General features: G+C 33.2%; 2 protein-coding genes and 2 non-coding genes across 4 annotated transcripts; 1 reads left to right on the top strand and 3 right to left on the bottom strand.

The window, feature by feature from the left end:
• Positions 1-432: 432 nt before the first annotated feature.
• Positions 433-505, bottom strand: Trnav-aac. The gene has a single exon. It is a non-coding gene; the product is annotated as a tRNA-Val (tRNA).
• A 2,767-nt stretch (positions 506-3,272) lies between these two features.
• Positions 3,273-3,345, bottom strand: Trnav-aac. The gene has a single exon. It is a non-coding gene; the product is annotated as a tRNA-Val (tRNA).
• A 2,230-nt stretch (positions 3,346-5,575) lies between these two features.
• Positions 5,576-6,613, bottom strand: LOC123701708 (guanine nucleotide exchange factor MSS4 homolog). Its single transcript, XM_045649215.1, has 2 exons — positions 6,381-6,613; positions 5,576-6,027 (listed from the first exon to the last, which is right to left on the bottom strand). The coding sequence occupies exons 1-2, from the start codon at positions 6,519-6,521 to the stop codon at positions 5,791-5,793; spliced, it is 378 nt and encodes a 125-aa protein (XP_045505171.1). The 5' UTR covers positions 6,522-6,613; the 3' UTR covers positions 5,576-5,790.
• Positions 6,614-7,298: 685 nt separating this feature from the next.
• On the top strand, positions 7,299-12,488 carry LOC123701707 (PSME3-interacting protein). The gene is made up of 7 exons (XM_045649214.1): positions 7,299-7,566; positions 8,068-8,166; positions 8,771-8,891; positions 9,531-9,639; positions 9,992-10,086; positions 11,078-11,198; positions 12,309-12,488. Exons 1-7 carry the CDS (start codon positions 7,470-7,472, stop codon positions 12,390-12,392), a joined length of 726 nt encoding a protein of 241 aa, XP_045505170.1. The 5' UTR covers positions 7,299-7,469; the 3' UTR covers positions 12,393-12,488.
• Positions 12,489-14,575: the final 2,087 nt, after the last annotated feature.

Genomic DNA, 14,575 nt, shown 5'->3' with positions numbered 1-14,575 from the left:
AAATTATTATATCTCATACTTTATACCTATTTATGGTTAGTAAAAGCAGATTTTTAAACAAGGTTATTTAACTAAAATAATGCTAAAAAGTATTCAGGAAACATTTTAAGCTTTAAAATGCAGGCATCCAATAGCAGCTTATTAACTTTGATAAAATATTTCTACCGACTCAATACGAATGTCACAGCATATCACGTATCTTTCCTATTATGGGGCGAAAATTCGATCAACTCTATCGATTATTATAAAGAAATTAATTAGGGCTATCACTTGCTTACATTTTTATTTTCAAGGGTGTTAGTAGTAGTACGTAAAGTAAGGACCATTTTTTAGTTGAAATATCAAGGCCAAATTTTAAGTAAGCAAGTACTTAATGAAAAGGAAGAAAATATATACGTAGCCTTAGAAAAAGGTTGTCAAAAAGCAAAAGTATGTTTCCGCCCGGGATCGAACCGGGGACCTTCTGCGTGTTAGGCAGATGTGATAACCGCTACACCACGGAAACCGATGTAGGTGTGACAACAAAAAACAACCATGTTTCTCAAATTAGAAAAAAATATTTTTTATTTATTATTAGTATGTACTTATCGCGTGTATGTAAGTATCACAAACACTTCCTACCCAACGTCTAAAAACTAACTATGTATTCAAAATCCATAAAAACTTATATCGTCGCAAAATACGATTAATCATAGTGTGAAGGAAAATCTATACTTCTATACTTACCTATATAATAAATCTGTAGAAGGGTCAATTCTGTACATTGAAAATATAGAAAAAATAAATAGCAGTGTTACTGGTTTGATACCAAACCCAAATATGTGATTAAAAAAATTTTTGTCTGTCTGTCTGTCTGTATGTGAAGGCATCAAGTGAAAACTAACGGTTCGACTTCGATGAAACTTGGTATAATTATACCTCATTATCCTGGGCATAAAATAGGATACTTTTTATCCCGTAAAAATACGTAGAAAAAAAATTAATCTTAATTTTTCCGCGCGGACGGAGTCGCGGGCGGAAGCTAGTTCATAATAATATTATTTTACACGTAGGTTGCAGCCCTATAGACTACATATTACGGATACACACTATAACCTAGGTCTTAAACTAAAAGCTGCGTGGTTCGGATTCAATTTCCGGCCAAATACTACCTATACAGGTCACTGACCCAGCATAGGCTTTATGTCACTAGGCACAACTATCTAGACTTGCTTACAAGTAAAAGTGCGTACCTATATATAGGTACGTAGTATTTATTCTCAAACTAAAACATTTCAAACTCAAACATTTATTTAATTATTTATTCAATTAGACTTCTTTTAGAAGCACTTTAAATCGTCATGACATAGTTTTACCATTTATGTACCTACTTAGGTATCACCGATTTTATTCCTTGAAAGTTCCAACGATCCTATAAGTTTTTAAAAGTTACCATTATTTTCAATTTTCATCGAAACTGGAATGTATATGAATATTTTTAAGATAAACACTTTTTTATTTCGAATGATATTTAAATGCAAAAAAGGTGATACGATAGTCGAACTTTTAAAATAGCCATTGAAATTTCATAAATGATAACGCACGGTGCGCAGTCCGTCAGTTTTTAGTCGTAGGTAATTTGCTACTTTGTCAAATTAATGTTTTGTTTAAGTAAGTATAATTATTATTAATTATTATAATATTACCTAATATCAAAACTTTTATTTGAGTTTGAACACACAACGGATAAATTTGAAAAAAAAAATCCGCCTCAAATATATTTTTCGGTAAAACTGTTTTGATGAATAGTTAATTTGAATAGATCAAGTTTTAGTTCCGTGAAAAAAATATTATATGTAAGTATTTCAAATTATACAATATAGTCCAGTGATCATAATAATATTATCACTTTAAAGCATATTAATACCTCAATGCGCTTATAGAAGGATAATAGAAAACTTTCGCTCTAATAATGTTCTAAACATATTATAGGTACTTAATATAGAAGCAAAGTTTGTATTTACTTACACTAATTTACCTATAATACACGTAGGACCTTAAATACATGTACGTGTGTACTGCCAATTAATTAATCTACCTTCAAATCATTCAGTACAAAACCACGTAAATTATTCACGATCCGGTAGTGTGTCCGGAGATGCATAAATCGAAATAATCGCATTGTGCAGTAACGAGGTTACTCGCTAGCTTTCTATGTGGCCATGAAACGAGCTAAGGTTTTTCTAAATAAATACGAGATTCTTGATTATTCTATAAGTTTTGGAATTTGTATGTGGTCAACAATGATATTAGGTATATGTAAAAAGGTGTAGATGAGTTACCAACACAATATTCCATCTTCAAACACGGCACCCTAACGCACACACGCAGACGTCAAAGAGAATGGCTTGGTTCTATCGTGAGCGAAAAAGATACAAACGATGTTAATTTTAGCTAATTATTTTTAACGTGCTGCTCCCGGAACTGCGCATTGCAACCTTTCTGCATTCTAGACCTTTCCACTTACAATAATATCATTTTCGATTTTCGGGATATAAAAAACTTGCATAGACAATGCGACGGTTATTAGAAATAATGAAAGCGTTTGAAAAAATTATGATATGAAAACTGCCACAAAATTTGTATAACTTTTTTCTGTGGTATTACATGGGTATTATTTCGTTTTAAAATCTTGTTAGTAATTTTTTTTTTATAAAATTACTAACTTACCGCCTGCGGCTTCGCCCGCTTTCTCTAAAACGATTTGAGATTTAAACTATCCTATCTCTCAAGTTGGTTCGAACTGCACATGGTGTGCGAATTTTATTATAATCGGTTAAGTGGTTTAGGAGTCCATTGAGGACAAACATTGTGACACGAGATTTATATATTTAAGATTTGCGGTTATGTTCCAATTTTAAATTTCGCGCTAAAATAGAAAAGCGCGTTTAATAGCCGCTATCTACATGTGTTATGTATGCTGACTTTTGAACCGTGAGATCAACCATTACTTTGGTACCAACTATGTATTTGCGTAGGCATTGCTTATTTGTTATTAGCATTATTTGTATAATTAGGCATATTAGCATGTTAGTTTTATTTAAATTCTTCAGTACCTACCTACGCAGTCCTTAGAAGAACTTTTTCATAGCATTGGGAAATAGGAATCGAATAATTAATTCTTGTTTTGTATATAATAAAATTAGTGCAATTTTTGATGAATTCAATTAAATCAAACAACGAGTATTAAAAAATAGGTACGTGAATAAAAGTAATAGGAAAATACAAAAGTATGTTTCCGCCCGGGATCGAACCGGGGGCCTTCTGCGTGTTAGGCAGATGTGATAACCGCTACACCACGGAAACCGATACTCAAGGATCGAAATTGCCGTACATTATAAAGGACCACAATATAATGTAACATTTATTTTTTACAGATTATAAAATTATACAGATTGTTGATGCTAGGCGAACCCGAGTACGTGTCATCCAATTTGGCAATTTTTTACACTCAAGGCACACCCCGGACACTCCATACAAAATTATCGTTTTGACAGTCACACTGTAGAGACTGTAAATGTGTGTGTTAACGCTTTATGGTTGGCACATTTGTGGCTAGCGTAAAAAAAAATTCGCGTTTTTCTGATGAAATACATCCGTAAACAGCACAATATCTAACCACTTTCTACGAAAAACGATAATCACAAATCCAAAATAATAAAATTACTTTAAGTCAATTTGATTAATGTTGTCAATCTTCGTTGCGTTTGCGTATCGTCCTTGCAGAAAAATACGGACCATTTTTAGGCTGATCGTGCGGGGTGAGGTAAGTGTTTAATTTTGGCGGGAGGCGGAGAGTGTCCGTTCTGTAGCGTTTAGCTACTATTATGTATTCTGTGCTCAAGGAAAGTTCTTATGGAGCGAAAATACTATAAGGGGGCAATAGGGCAGAACAACGTCTTTAACAAACTACGAATATGCTGTTGTTAATTTATTAGTTGGTACATTTCTAGAAAATCAAATTCACTGCTTGAAGTATGTATACATAATTACATAATATGTACTTATGTATACAACCACTGAAGTAGGTATACAAATGTATATATAGGTACTACAGTGGGTTGCATTTTCATTTTTCCATAAAATTAACAAGTAAGTAATAAAATTTTAGATAACTACTAAAATACATTTTTATTTTATTAAAAGGTATATAATAAAAGTCAATAAAAGCAGTGATAACACATTTATTTACTGATTGTAAAAAGTAATAAATAATGTTTTCACCTGAATTTCACTTGATAAGCTTTGGAATGATACAATGAGCAGAGAGTATAGATAAAATGCTATATATAATACGATTTATAAACACAAGTTTATTTTTCTTGCAGATCTAAATTTTATTAAGAAATATAAATATTTTTTAAACTCTGATTTCTCGATTAAATTATATTCTATACAATATAAAACGTTTTTTTATTAAGCTATTGCAAAGCTTCTATCGCGGGCCTTGAGCGCGGGGACTGAATCGAGAAATTCCGTAACGAAAAAACCTCACGCTCCCCACTCCGACGGGCGAAGGTGTGGCTTGAAGGCATAGCATGCAATAGCTTTACCGCGGCAGTCCCCGAGTGCCACACGTCGTTTTTTTATATAATAAACATTTTAATTTAGATACATTTTCACAAAATGCATAGGTCCCACCTCATGCTTCTTATACATAATTTAATATAAAATATAAAAATAATAAATATTTAAACTTTTTTATATATTCATAAATTTTTATTGCAATTGAATTTCATCTCTTTTTAAATTTAGTTAATGTTATTGGTGCATGAAATGGAAAAAAGTAAATGCAAGTTAGAATAACTTTACAGCTTATGATATCCTTTTATATATACAAGGTGTCCCACTATTGGTATACTTAGCGCGAAGGGACTTGTAGTTTTGCATACACTGATCACGTAAAAAATACTTAAACAACAAAATTACGTCAAAAAATTTTTGCTAAATTTTTCCTGAAAATCCATGTTTTCTTCTCTAGTTTCGCGCAGCGGCAATCGGCATATACCGCTTCGCTAATGTGAGCATTTTGTCTATGAAAACATAATCTTAAACGATAGCTCACGTGCGGGTGGCAAAGTTGGGTGGGTTGCTTATTATGGGTGTACACAGAGTTTTAAGAATTCATCTATTTGGAAAAAAAATGCGTCTGGAATTTAATAAGTATTTTTTTACGAACTTAGCGTATGCAAAACTATAACCTCCTTTGAGCTTAGTATACCAACAGTGGGACACCCTGTATAGGTATCAGAAAAAAATACTCTAAATAATGAATATCCTTTATTAAGTAATCAAGACGTGTAGCTGTTCAAAGTAATCACTGACCACATTAACAAAAAAATAATACAAAATTGTTTACATATATCTAGTAAACTAATAAGAAGGTACCTATCTCTGAACATTTAAAAAAAAATTGAATGTTGCCAGTGACATAAGCTATTTTATTTATTTATGCAAATTCCAGAGTCATGGCAAACAGCTAAAGAATAATATTTCTTACTGTGGGGTCTGAAAGAAAATATTCCATTTTATTTCCTTTAACCCATTGACCACCGAGCGGCCCAATGAGACCACGACAATAGATTTTCTATTGTGTCTGTGATTCCGGGGGCTGAGGGATTAATCATAAATTGAACATAAGAAAATCACAAGTTCCCTTACACTATTGACTGACAAATAATAAAATTCACAATTTCACATAGATTTCTATATTCAGACTTGCAAAAGCGTTAACTTAACGTTACTTATAACCTATTCATGTTTAACTCTAGACAGAGCGACATAACTATGTTTAGTGTTCATATCATAGAAGCCAACAGGGCCTGCGTCACAATCCGCACAACTTAAATACTTATAATTATCTACTGTGTGTGTAAAACCAATGTTCTCAAAAGTGTACATGTTTTCGACAAAATAAAATTCATCTATTTTTTCGCTTTGGACCTGTCCGTCTGAGTTCTTATCCTGCTCCATTAGAGGGAGGTCCTTCTGTAAACATTATATTAGTGTGTTAATAATATTTTATATTGGAAATTCAGTGGTCAGTATAATATTTTATATTGAAGATTTAGCTATTTATATGAAGGTTAGAAAGCGGAAATAGAAAACAATTAAATAGATAATAATAAAAAAATAGATAACTGTAGTTTCGTTTACACTAAGGAGTAATTTGAACAAACTTAACGGAAAGCAAGGATTATAGGAAAACTTTGGAAAATAGCGCCGTTCCCGGTTAAACCAAGATAAAGCGGTATGCGGTGGCTAATATTTATGACTAAATTTACGCTTTATATTAAGTTTAATATTAAGGGAAAGGTAGTGAAATGGAAAGAATAAAATACCTCTTGTTTCAAATATTTTCCCGATTTCCGGTCTAAAATCTTTGAACCGCAAAATTTACATCTGACTAACAACTTGTTAGTGCCATCTTCTACAAGTTCGTTATGGGGTTCTTTATTATCTATAGCGTCCGATTCAGACATAATTAATTACTATTGCTGTAAATATTTAGTAAAAACAATAAAAATATTTGGTTATTTTCAGCTTCACAACTTCAAACATAACCTAACAAATTGTCAAATGTCAGTTGTCACTTGTCAATTTCACTTTTTTTTTCTAAAGTAATGGTAAAAGGAAATTGGGTGCGTAACCTTGTGCGTAACCTGTGGCGTAACCGCAAGCTCGCTTAAAATTTAAAAAAATGGTAGTATTCAGTTTCATGGATAATTCATGTAATAAATGAAACATAATATTTTATCATAGTTTACATTATTAAAAAAAAATAACTTACCATTTCGTATAATAAGCCAAGAACACGGACCAGCGTCGCTGTTAATGTATTGTTTGTTTTTTAGAAATTTAAAACTACTCTTATGTTTAAATGATACTAAGGCCGCGTTTCCATCTGCACGAAAACTTCCGTAAGAAATGTCCGACAGTCTGTCGGACAGCAAGGCTGTCAAGTCAAGGATTTCCAACAAAACTTTCTAAAAGCTGTACCTAATAACAATCGACGGTATTTCCTTAAAATAATTATTTTTATTGATGACATATTGTGAGTTATTTATTTACCTTAACATAATCGCGCCAATATCCAGTGAGGTAAATATTATGTTTTAATCACAGGTTTTAATAGTAATTAATCACCTCGCTATTCGTACGAATGAGTAAGTAAGTATACAGCATCAGTTTTCAATTTTGCCGGTATTTTTATAGAAAAAAAAATGATTTTGACATTGACATTTGACATTGGAATTAGTTGCTGTCAGTGTCAAGAGAACGTTTGTGATTTAATTATTGAAATTAAAATAAAATAAAAATTATTTCTAACCATTCTAACGAGATCGAGATAACTTAAATATAAGCTAAAAGGTGTTTATTTAGAATTGTGTTCAAGTGTTTATTATCTCTAAGCGCCAAACGTGTAAAAAATGAGTTCCGGATTTATATCTGAATCGGAAATTTTGGAAGCCAGACGACGGCGTCAAGAGGAATGGGAAAAAGTCCGTACAGAAGATCAGCCTCAAGGTATCAGTGTTTTTCAATCAAATAAGGTTACGTTTCATATCGTATCATTAGGATTAGCATTAATATAACAATATTAAACATAAACGACGAATTCATTGCTTGAATTATCGCCGATTTCGATTCGATAGATTTGCTTTGTTTAGAAATAGGTATTGATGTAGGTATTTCAGCATTATGATATTTATAAATTTCTAAAAGAAGATTAGTGCATCGTTTTTATTTGATAACGAAGTAAATAAAATCAATCCACAATCTTTAAACGGTATTACAATTTTCGATATAATTTTGAACTTTTCGGTAAAATTTATTCTTACCTTCTTCTTATTTATTTGGGTAAATTCAACATCCTATAATAAACAGTTTTACAGTATTTAATTCCAAAATATTTTTATTACTGATTACTTAGAATTAAAGTTAGTTGCACCATTTTACTTATGACTTATATAGATTTCAGTATACAAACACACAATTTTTGTAATGACACTTGAATTTTTATTACAGAAGCCCCAGAGGAGCCGTACGACACGAGGCCACTGTATCAGCGTTTGGAAGAGCAACGCATGAAGAAGGAGGCAGAATATGAAGAGGCACATAAGCTAAGTGCGTATTAATTTTATTCTTATTATCTAGGTATTAGGCTTATACATTGTTGATAGTACTTTATGCATGTAGCTTTTTAATTTCAGTAAGGGCCCTTTGTAGGTGAAAACGGCAAAATGGACTGTTTTCTATGAGCTATAATTGAAAATATTGAAGTTTTTTCGCACTGAAATTTCTAATATGTATTACAGAACATATGTGTGATGGGATGACTGTTTCCAAAACACGATTGCCCGATAAAAAAAATCCTGAAGTTACCTCACATCACACACTAAAATCACATAAATTAAAATCACATAATTAAAGGCCGGCAAAGCACCTGTAACACTTCTTGTGTTACAAGTGTTTATGGGCGGTGGTGACCACTTAACATCCGGTGGCCCACCTGCTCCTTTGCTTGCTCTGACATAAAAAAAAAACATAAATGCTCATTACAACCGTATTTTACGATAATAATTTGTATAAAATCACAAACACATAGGTATTTACCTTCTCGATTTGGTGACTGTTTTAGATTTAGAAAATACTAAATATTGAGAAATTATTAAACTAAGGATAATAAATGGAAATTAATGAATTTTATATAAATTTTATTAATTTCCAGAGAACATGATCAGAGGCCTAGATGACGATGAAGTCGGTTTCCTCGACCTGGTAGAAAGGACAAAGGCGGAGGTAGCGCAGCAGATCAGCATTGAGGAGCATAAGGAAATGCAGGAGTTCAGGTATTATTGATATGCTGTTAAAATTTGTAATGAGGTAATTTATTGGATGTTTTCGATGTTTCATACAACTCTTGAAGATTTAAATTGAGCAGTTTTTTTTATCCAAAAACTGTTCAGGCATTTAACCATGATCTTGCCTGATGTTGACCGCCTACTTGGTAAAGTGGTTGACGCGTGAGCGTAGAACCGAGGGGTCCTGGATTCGATTCCCGGTGGAGAAAAAGAAAAAAAAAATGTCTTGGTCTGGCAGGACACAGAAGGCTGATCACCTACTTGTCCCTAAAGAAAATCGATCAGTGAAACAGATGTATAATGCATCTGCCCCTTACCCCACTAGGGGGACATGGGACTTCACTTTTTTGCCTGATGTTAAGCGCAAATGTGGTCCAATTGGTTAGCATGCCTGATCAGAGTGGTATAGCCTATTCACTGTTTTCTTCTCATAGTTTGTTGTAATAATGTAATCAGTGATTTATCATTTTTTAAATAAAAAAACACTGAAACTGCTCAGTATCATAAATTATTCTTAATAGTTAGTCACTAATTAAAAGAAACCAGGTTCTATTTCACTAATGAATGTGACCATTTATTATACATTATGAAGTGTATAATAAATAAATAAAATAATATTGTTTACAGAGAGCGAGTGTCGAACTTGGCTGAAAGTGAAGAAATAACTCGGCTAAGAGCCCAGCTGGCGCCCACGAGGTCCACACAGACAAACACGCAGAAGAATAAACTTCAAGGGGTGAGAATTAGAATTTTCAATAGTGATGATAATATTGCACGATACCTACATTAAAAATCCAAATAAAAAGTGTGTAAGTTATTAAGAATCCGAATTAGTATGGGAAATCGAACAGCGCCCCTAGCGGACGTATGGGGAAGCTTTGATTCCCCATACAAATTTCGCTGTGACGCAGAAGCGATAGTAACTCGATCAAACTCACACTAGCCACACTGTAGTATGTAAGAAATGTCGGCTGATCGTAATTCTTATTTACATAATAGTTTTTATGTACTATATAGTCATATAGGTAGTCATAATATGCATAGTCATGGTGATACCTTTTTTTAAATTAATTATTTATTTTAACCAGGTAGTGGTAAGAAAACGGAAGGCCAGTGAAATGGAAGGGGAACAGAAACAGGAAAAAGGACCCACACCACCTAAAAATGGACTTGTCAGTGAGAGGTATAATATTTTATTTATAGTTATAATATGTTATCACTTACAAACTGCGCTCCGCGGTTTTACCCGCATTGCTCCGCTCCTATCGGTCTCAGCACGATGATATATTATAGCCTATAGCCTTCCTCGATAAATCGTAATCGTAACACCGTAACACCGTAATAATTTTTCAAATTGGGCCAATAGTTCCTGACATTAGCGCATTCAAACAAACAAACAAATTCTTCAGCTTTATAATATTAGTATAGATTTAGACAGTTTCGTATGATTGCTTTTCATCCAAGTGCAAGCGACGGCGAAGGTATATGTATTTTATTCTAAACTAGCGGTCCGCCCCGGCTTCGCCCGTGGTACATGTTTATGTTTTCTCTCCATAAAAACCATCCTCATACTTCAAGGAATATTATAAAAAAAGAATTAACCAATTCGGTTCAGCCCTATTTGAGTTATTCGCTTACCAACACATTTTTCGATTCGTTTTTATATTATAGTCTAGTTGCGCTTCGCGCTTTCGCCTGCATGGCTAGGATCCTGTTGGTTTCTCGATAAATGGGCTAATGACAAATTGACATACATTTAGCGAAAGAGCGTAACGAACTACTAAATAAAGAGTGTTATGCCATATCCCGTGTAGTGGTGTTTTGTGGCATATAGTATACTAGCTGTGTTCCGCGATTTCAACCGCATTGCTCCGCTCCTGTTGTTCTTAGCGCAATGATATTATATAGCCTATAGCCTTCCTCAATAAATGGGCTATCTAACACCGAAAGATTTTTATATATCATACCAGTGGTTCCCGAGATTAGCGCGTTCAAACAAACAAACTCTTCAGCTTTATAATATTAGTATAGATTATAGATTCACTAAACACCTCAAGACACAAAAAATATCATATAAATCAGTCGAACCTTGTCGAACATTCAGTGAAATACATACATACACACCAAATAAATAAATATATAAGATAAATAATTGTATTTGGTGTAACTTTCAGTGCACCAAAAATAGAAGACGTGGAAACACTAGGTGCTATGCGATGTGTTGGAGTGCTGCCCGGGCTCGGACACTACTCCGATAGCACTACAGACAGCGATGATTCTTCTGATAATGATGAGGTATGGAATATTAAGGCTGGTTGCAGAGCTTGACCGACCGTCAGTGCGTACCGTCGGTCCTGACGATACACATCAACAATTGTATGACTATGACACTAATGCGCATGACAATACGCGTGCGTATGGTCGGTCTAGCTATGAACGGTTTTATGAATTTCCATACATAATATGACAAGCGCGACGTCAGTTCGCACTGATGGTCGTTCAAGCTCTGCAACCAGCCTAAAAGTTATACTGTTACAGTTATATTTTGTATTTTTACTTTGAATAAGTATAACTCGCGCGATGATTCTAGATCGCTCGAGGTAAGTAGTGGGGGCAATCGGCGCATGTGTACAATCGTGCACTGAAATCTTAGCTTGTTATTAAACATTTTTTATTTCGTATTTTTGAACTTTAGTAACTTAACATACTAAATGTAAATACTAATATTATTATAAAATTGAAAGTGAGTTTGTTTGTCTGTTATATCTTCACGCTTAAATGGCCAAACCGATTTTGATGAATTTTGATACATAGAAAGTTGGGACCCTGGAGACAGATATAGGCTAATAAAAGCGAGCGAAGCCGCGGGTAGAAGCTAGTTTATGATAAGTTGATAACACTAGTTTTTACTTGTAATTTATCTTACAAGTAGGTAAAAATGAAGAAAAATTAAAAAACAAAAGTAAACAGTTATTATATTTAATACGTAAAATCACACGAAAATTATTCATCCGACAATGGTGATATTCCTTCCATTAATTCATCTTCCTTTCCATTAATTCTTCTTATTTTTAATCATTTTTTTTATTGCTACGTATTAGTAACGCGATAACACTGCTGTGCGCAACAGTACTCAAGAGGCACGAGACGCGTGAACAAAGCGCGGGAATAGATGAACGACTAACCTTCCAATAAACCCCCCCCCCCCATAATGTCATAGAGACCTTAAAATTGAAAACTGCGCATGCCCTTTCCATTTTTGCCGAGCGATCATAAACAACCGCGCGACGTATAACTAGATCTTGCCGAGTCGGTAAAATAAATTTGCATGTGAAAATAAAAACAAAAATAATTTGGGTGTGTACTAATAGTTATGTGAATTAAATTTTATATGTTTTCTTTCAGAACGACAAATGCTGCGGTAGAAGAGACTTGCTTGGACGGAAACCGGAGTCGAGCGACAAGAGAAAGGATGATTCTAAGAGTTAAACATTAGTATTAAGTGTTTTAGAATTATCTATGTATTTGTAATATATTTTGATTCCCGCAATAAATATAATATAAAATACACGTGTTTTAGTTTTATGATGTGTTTTATTTTAACGACTTCACTGTTTTTGAAACGACGTTTATAATCAATTAACGATAACAGTAAGGGTCATGTAACTATAGGTGAAATAATTTTTGAATTCGGTCCAATAGTTACTGAGATGAGCTCGTTCAAATAAACAAACTCCTCATCTTTATATTCGTAATTAGATAGATAATGATCCTAACTCCTAAGTAACCACCTTATTATTAGTCTGTGGTTGTAAATTATTATTAGTCTGTGCTAAAAGTATCAAAGGAGCCCGAGAGATGATAATAAAAATAAGAAGGCCAGTCGCTTGTAGATAGTGAAATGGTGGCATTATTGCAGATTTGGAACTAGAAAAAATACAAAAAATTCTTACAACATAATATGTTTGCTCAGGTGCGTGGAGGACGAAGAACTCGTAGTGGTTTAAATTCTCTTTGGAAGAACTGCCCGAGTACCTAACGTGCCTATAACGTATTTTTACAGATTATAGGTACTTAAAAACGGATAGATTACAATAAACATTGATACTTACTACAATACCCTTATACAAACCTATATTATATTTTTAAGCTATTGCATAGCTTCTATCGCGGGCCTTGAGCGCGACCGAATCGAGAAATTCCGTAACGAAAAAACCTCACGCTCCCCACTCCGACGGGCGGAGGTGTGGCTTGAAGGCATAGCATGCAATAGCGCAACCGCGGCAGTCCCCGAGTGCCACATGTCTTTTTTTTAAATTAAATTATTGGATGAGGGCGTAGCTAACATTGAGTAAAAGCGCTCGAATACGTTGGTAAGAGAGAAAATCTCAGAATATAATCTATGTGTCTCTGTCGTGCAAAATGAAGTATAATATTCGAATTCACTACTTTATAGTTAAAGCTAATGAACTGTAGATTCTTTTAATCAAAAAAATTATTGACTCATTCTCTCTTTCTATGCTTTGAACGTAAAATAGTCGTTTTAATTTTCTTGCTTTCTTTTAATTTTCTTGCTCTATCGACTATGATCTATAATTAATAATACATTAATTTATAATTAATCTATATATTTTATTATAAATGCGAAAGTTTGTGAGGATGTATGAAGAAATAATGTATTGTTTGGGTAAGGAATAAAACAACTTTGAGAATGTATTTATGTATTTACTGCAATATAAAAATCACATGCCACACATAATTCTACAAGAATAAATACCTATTATTACACAAACCGCCATTAATCAAATTATGGTTTATTGTTACTTGTAAATTTCACGAAAATCAGTCCAGCCTTCTAGTTGAAAGAACAAAAATGATAAACATAATATGAAACAGTTAAATGAACACTGTAATGTTTTACATTTTAATAAGACTTTTATTATTATTAACTAAATAAAAAAAGAATATAATATATACTATAACTAGGCGCACACTTAGGTATTACAAATAATAAAATATTAGTTTAAAATTTTAGTTGTCACAAAAATATGTATGTGAAAAAAAAATCTGCAATTTTTCAATTTTCTACAAAAAATTTATAGAACATAATATAATATGTATTGAAAATCCATACTTTCCATCTTAAAGACTAGATGGCGCTTTTCTTATTTCTATAAACATAAAATTCCTTACTCTTAAAAAATATTTACAAATTCTTATTCCACAATTACCTAAGGCTGGTTGCAGAGCTTGACCGACCATCAGTGCGTACGTCAGTCGCGCTTGTCATATGTATGGAAATTCATAAAACCGTTCATAGCTAGACCGACCATTCGCACGCGTATTGTCATGCGCATTAGTGTCATAGCACAGAATACATAATAGTAGCTAAACGCTACAGAACGGACACTCTCCGCCTCCCGCCAAAATTAAACACTTACCTCACCCCGCACGATCAGACATAAAATGGTCCATATTTTTCTACAGGGACGATACGCAACGAAGATTGACAACATTAATCAAATTGACTTAAAGTAATTTTATTATTTTGGATTTGTGATTATCGTTTTTCGTAGAAAATGGTTAGATATTGTGCTGTTTACGGATGTATTTCATCAGAAAAACGCGAATTTTTTTTTACGCTAGTCAAAAATGTGCCAACCATAAAGCGT

This window comes from Colias croceus, chromosome 22, assembly GCF_905220415.1.
Source record: "Colias croceus chromosome 22, ilColCroc2.1".
In the NCBI taxonomy this organism is placed as follows: Eukaryota; Metazoa; Arthropoda; class Insecta; order Lepidoptera; family Pieridae; genus Colias; species Colias croceus.
Note: the sequence above shows the minus strand (reverse complement) of the source record. Positions and strands in the feature narration are given on the sequence as shown.

Coding starts and splice junctions, on each gene's coding strand:
- LOC123701708 (XM_045649215.1), bottom strand. CDS start 6,521: ATGTCTGAATCGGACGCTATAGATAATAAAGAACCCCATAACGAACTT. Junction 6,028..6,380: donor GAAAATATTTGAAACAAGAG/GTATTTTATTCT, acceptor TAATGTTTACAG/AAGGACCTCCCTCTAATGGA.
- LOC123701707 (XM_045649214.1), top strand. CDS start 7,470: ATGAGTTCCGGATTTATATCTGAATCGGAAATTTTGGAAGCCAGACGA. Junction 8,167..8,770: donor TGAAGAGGCACATAAGCTAA/GTGCGTATTAAT, acceptor ATTAATTTCCAG/AGAACATGATCAGAGGCCTA. Junction 10,087..11,077: donor AATGGACTTGTCAGTGAGAG/GTATAATATTTT, acceptor TGTAACTTTCAG/TGCACCAAAAATAGAAGACG.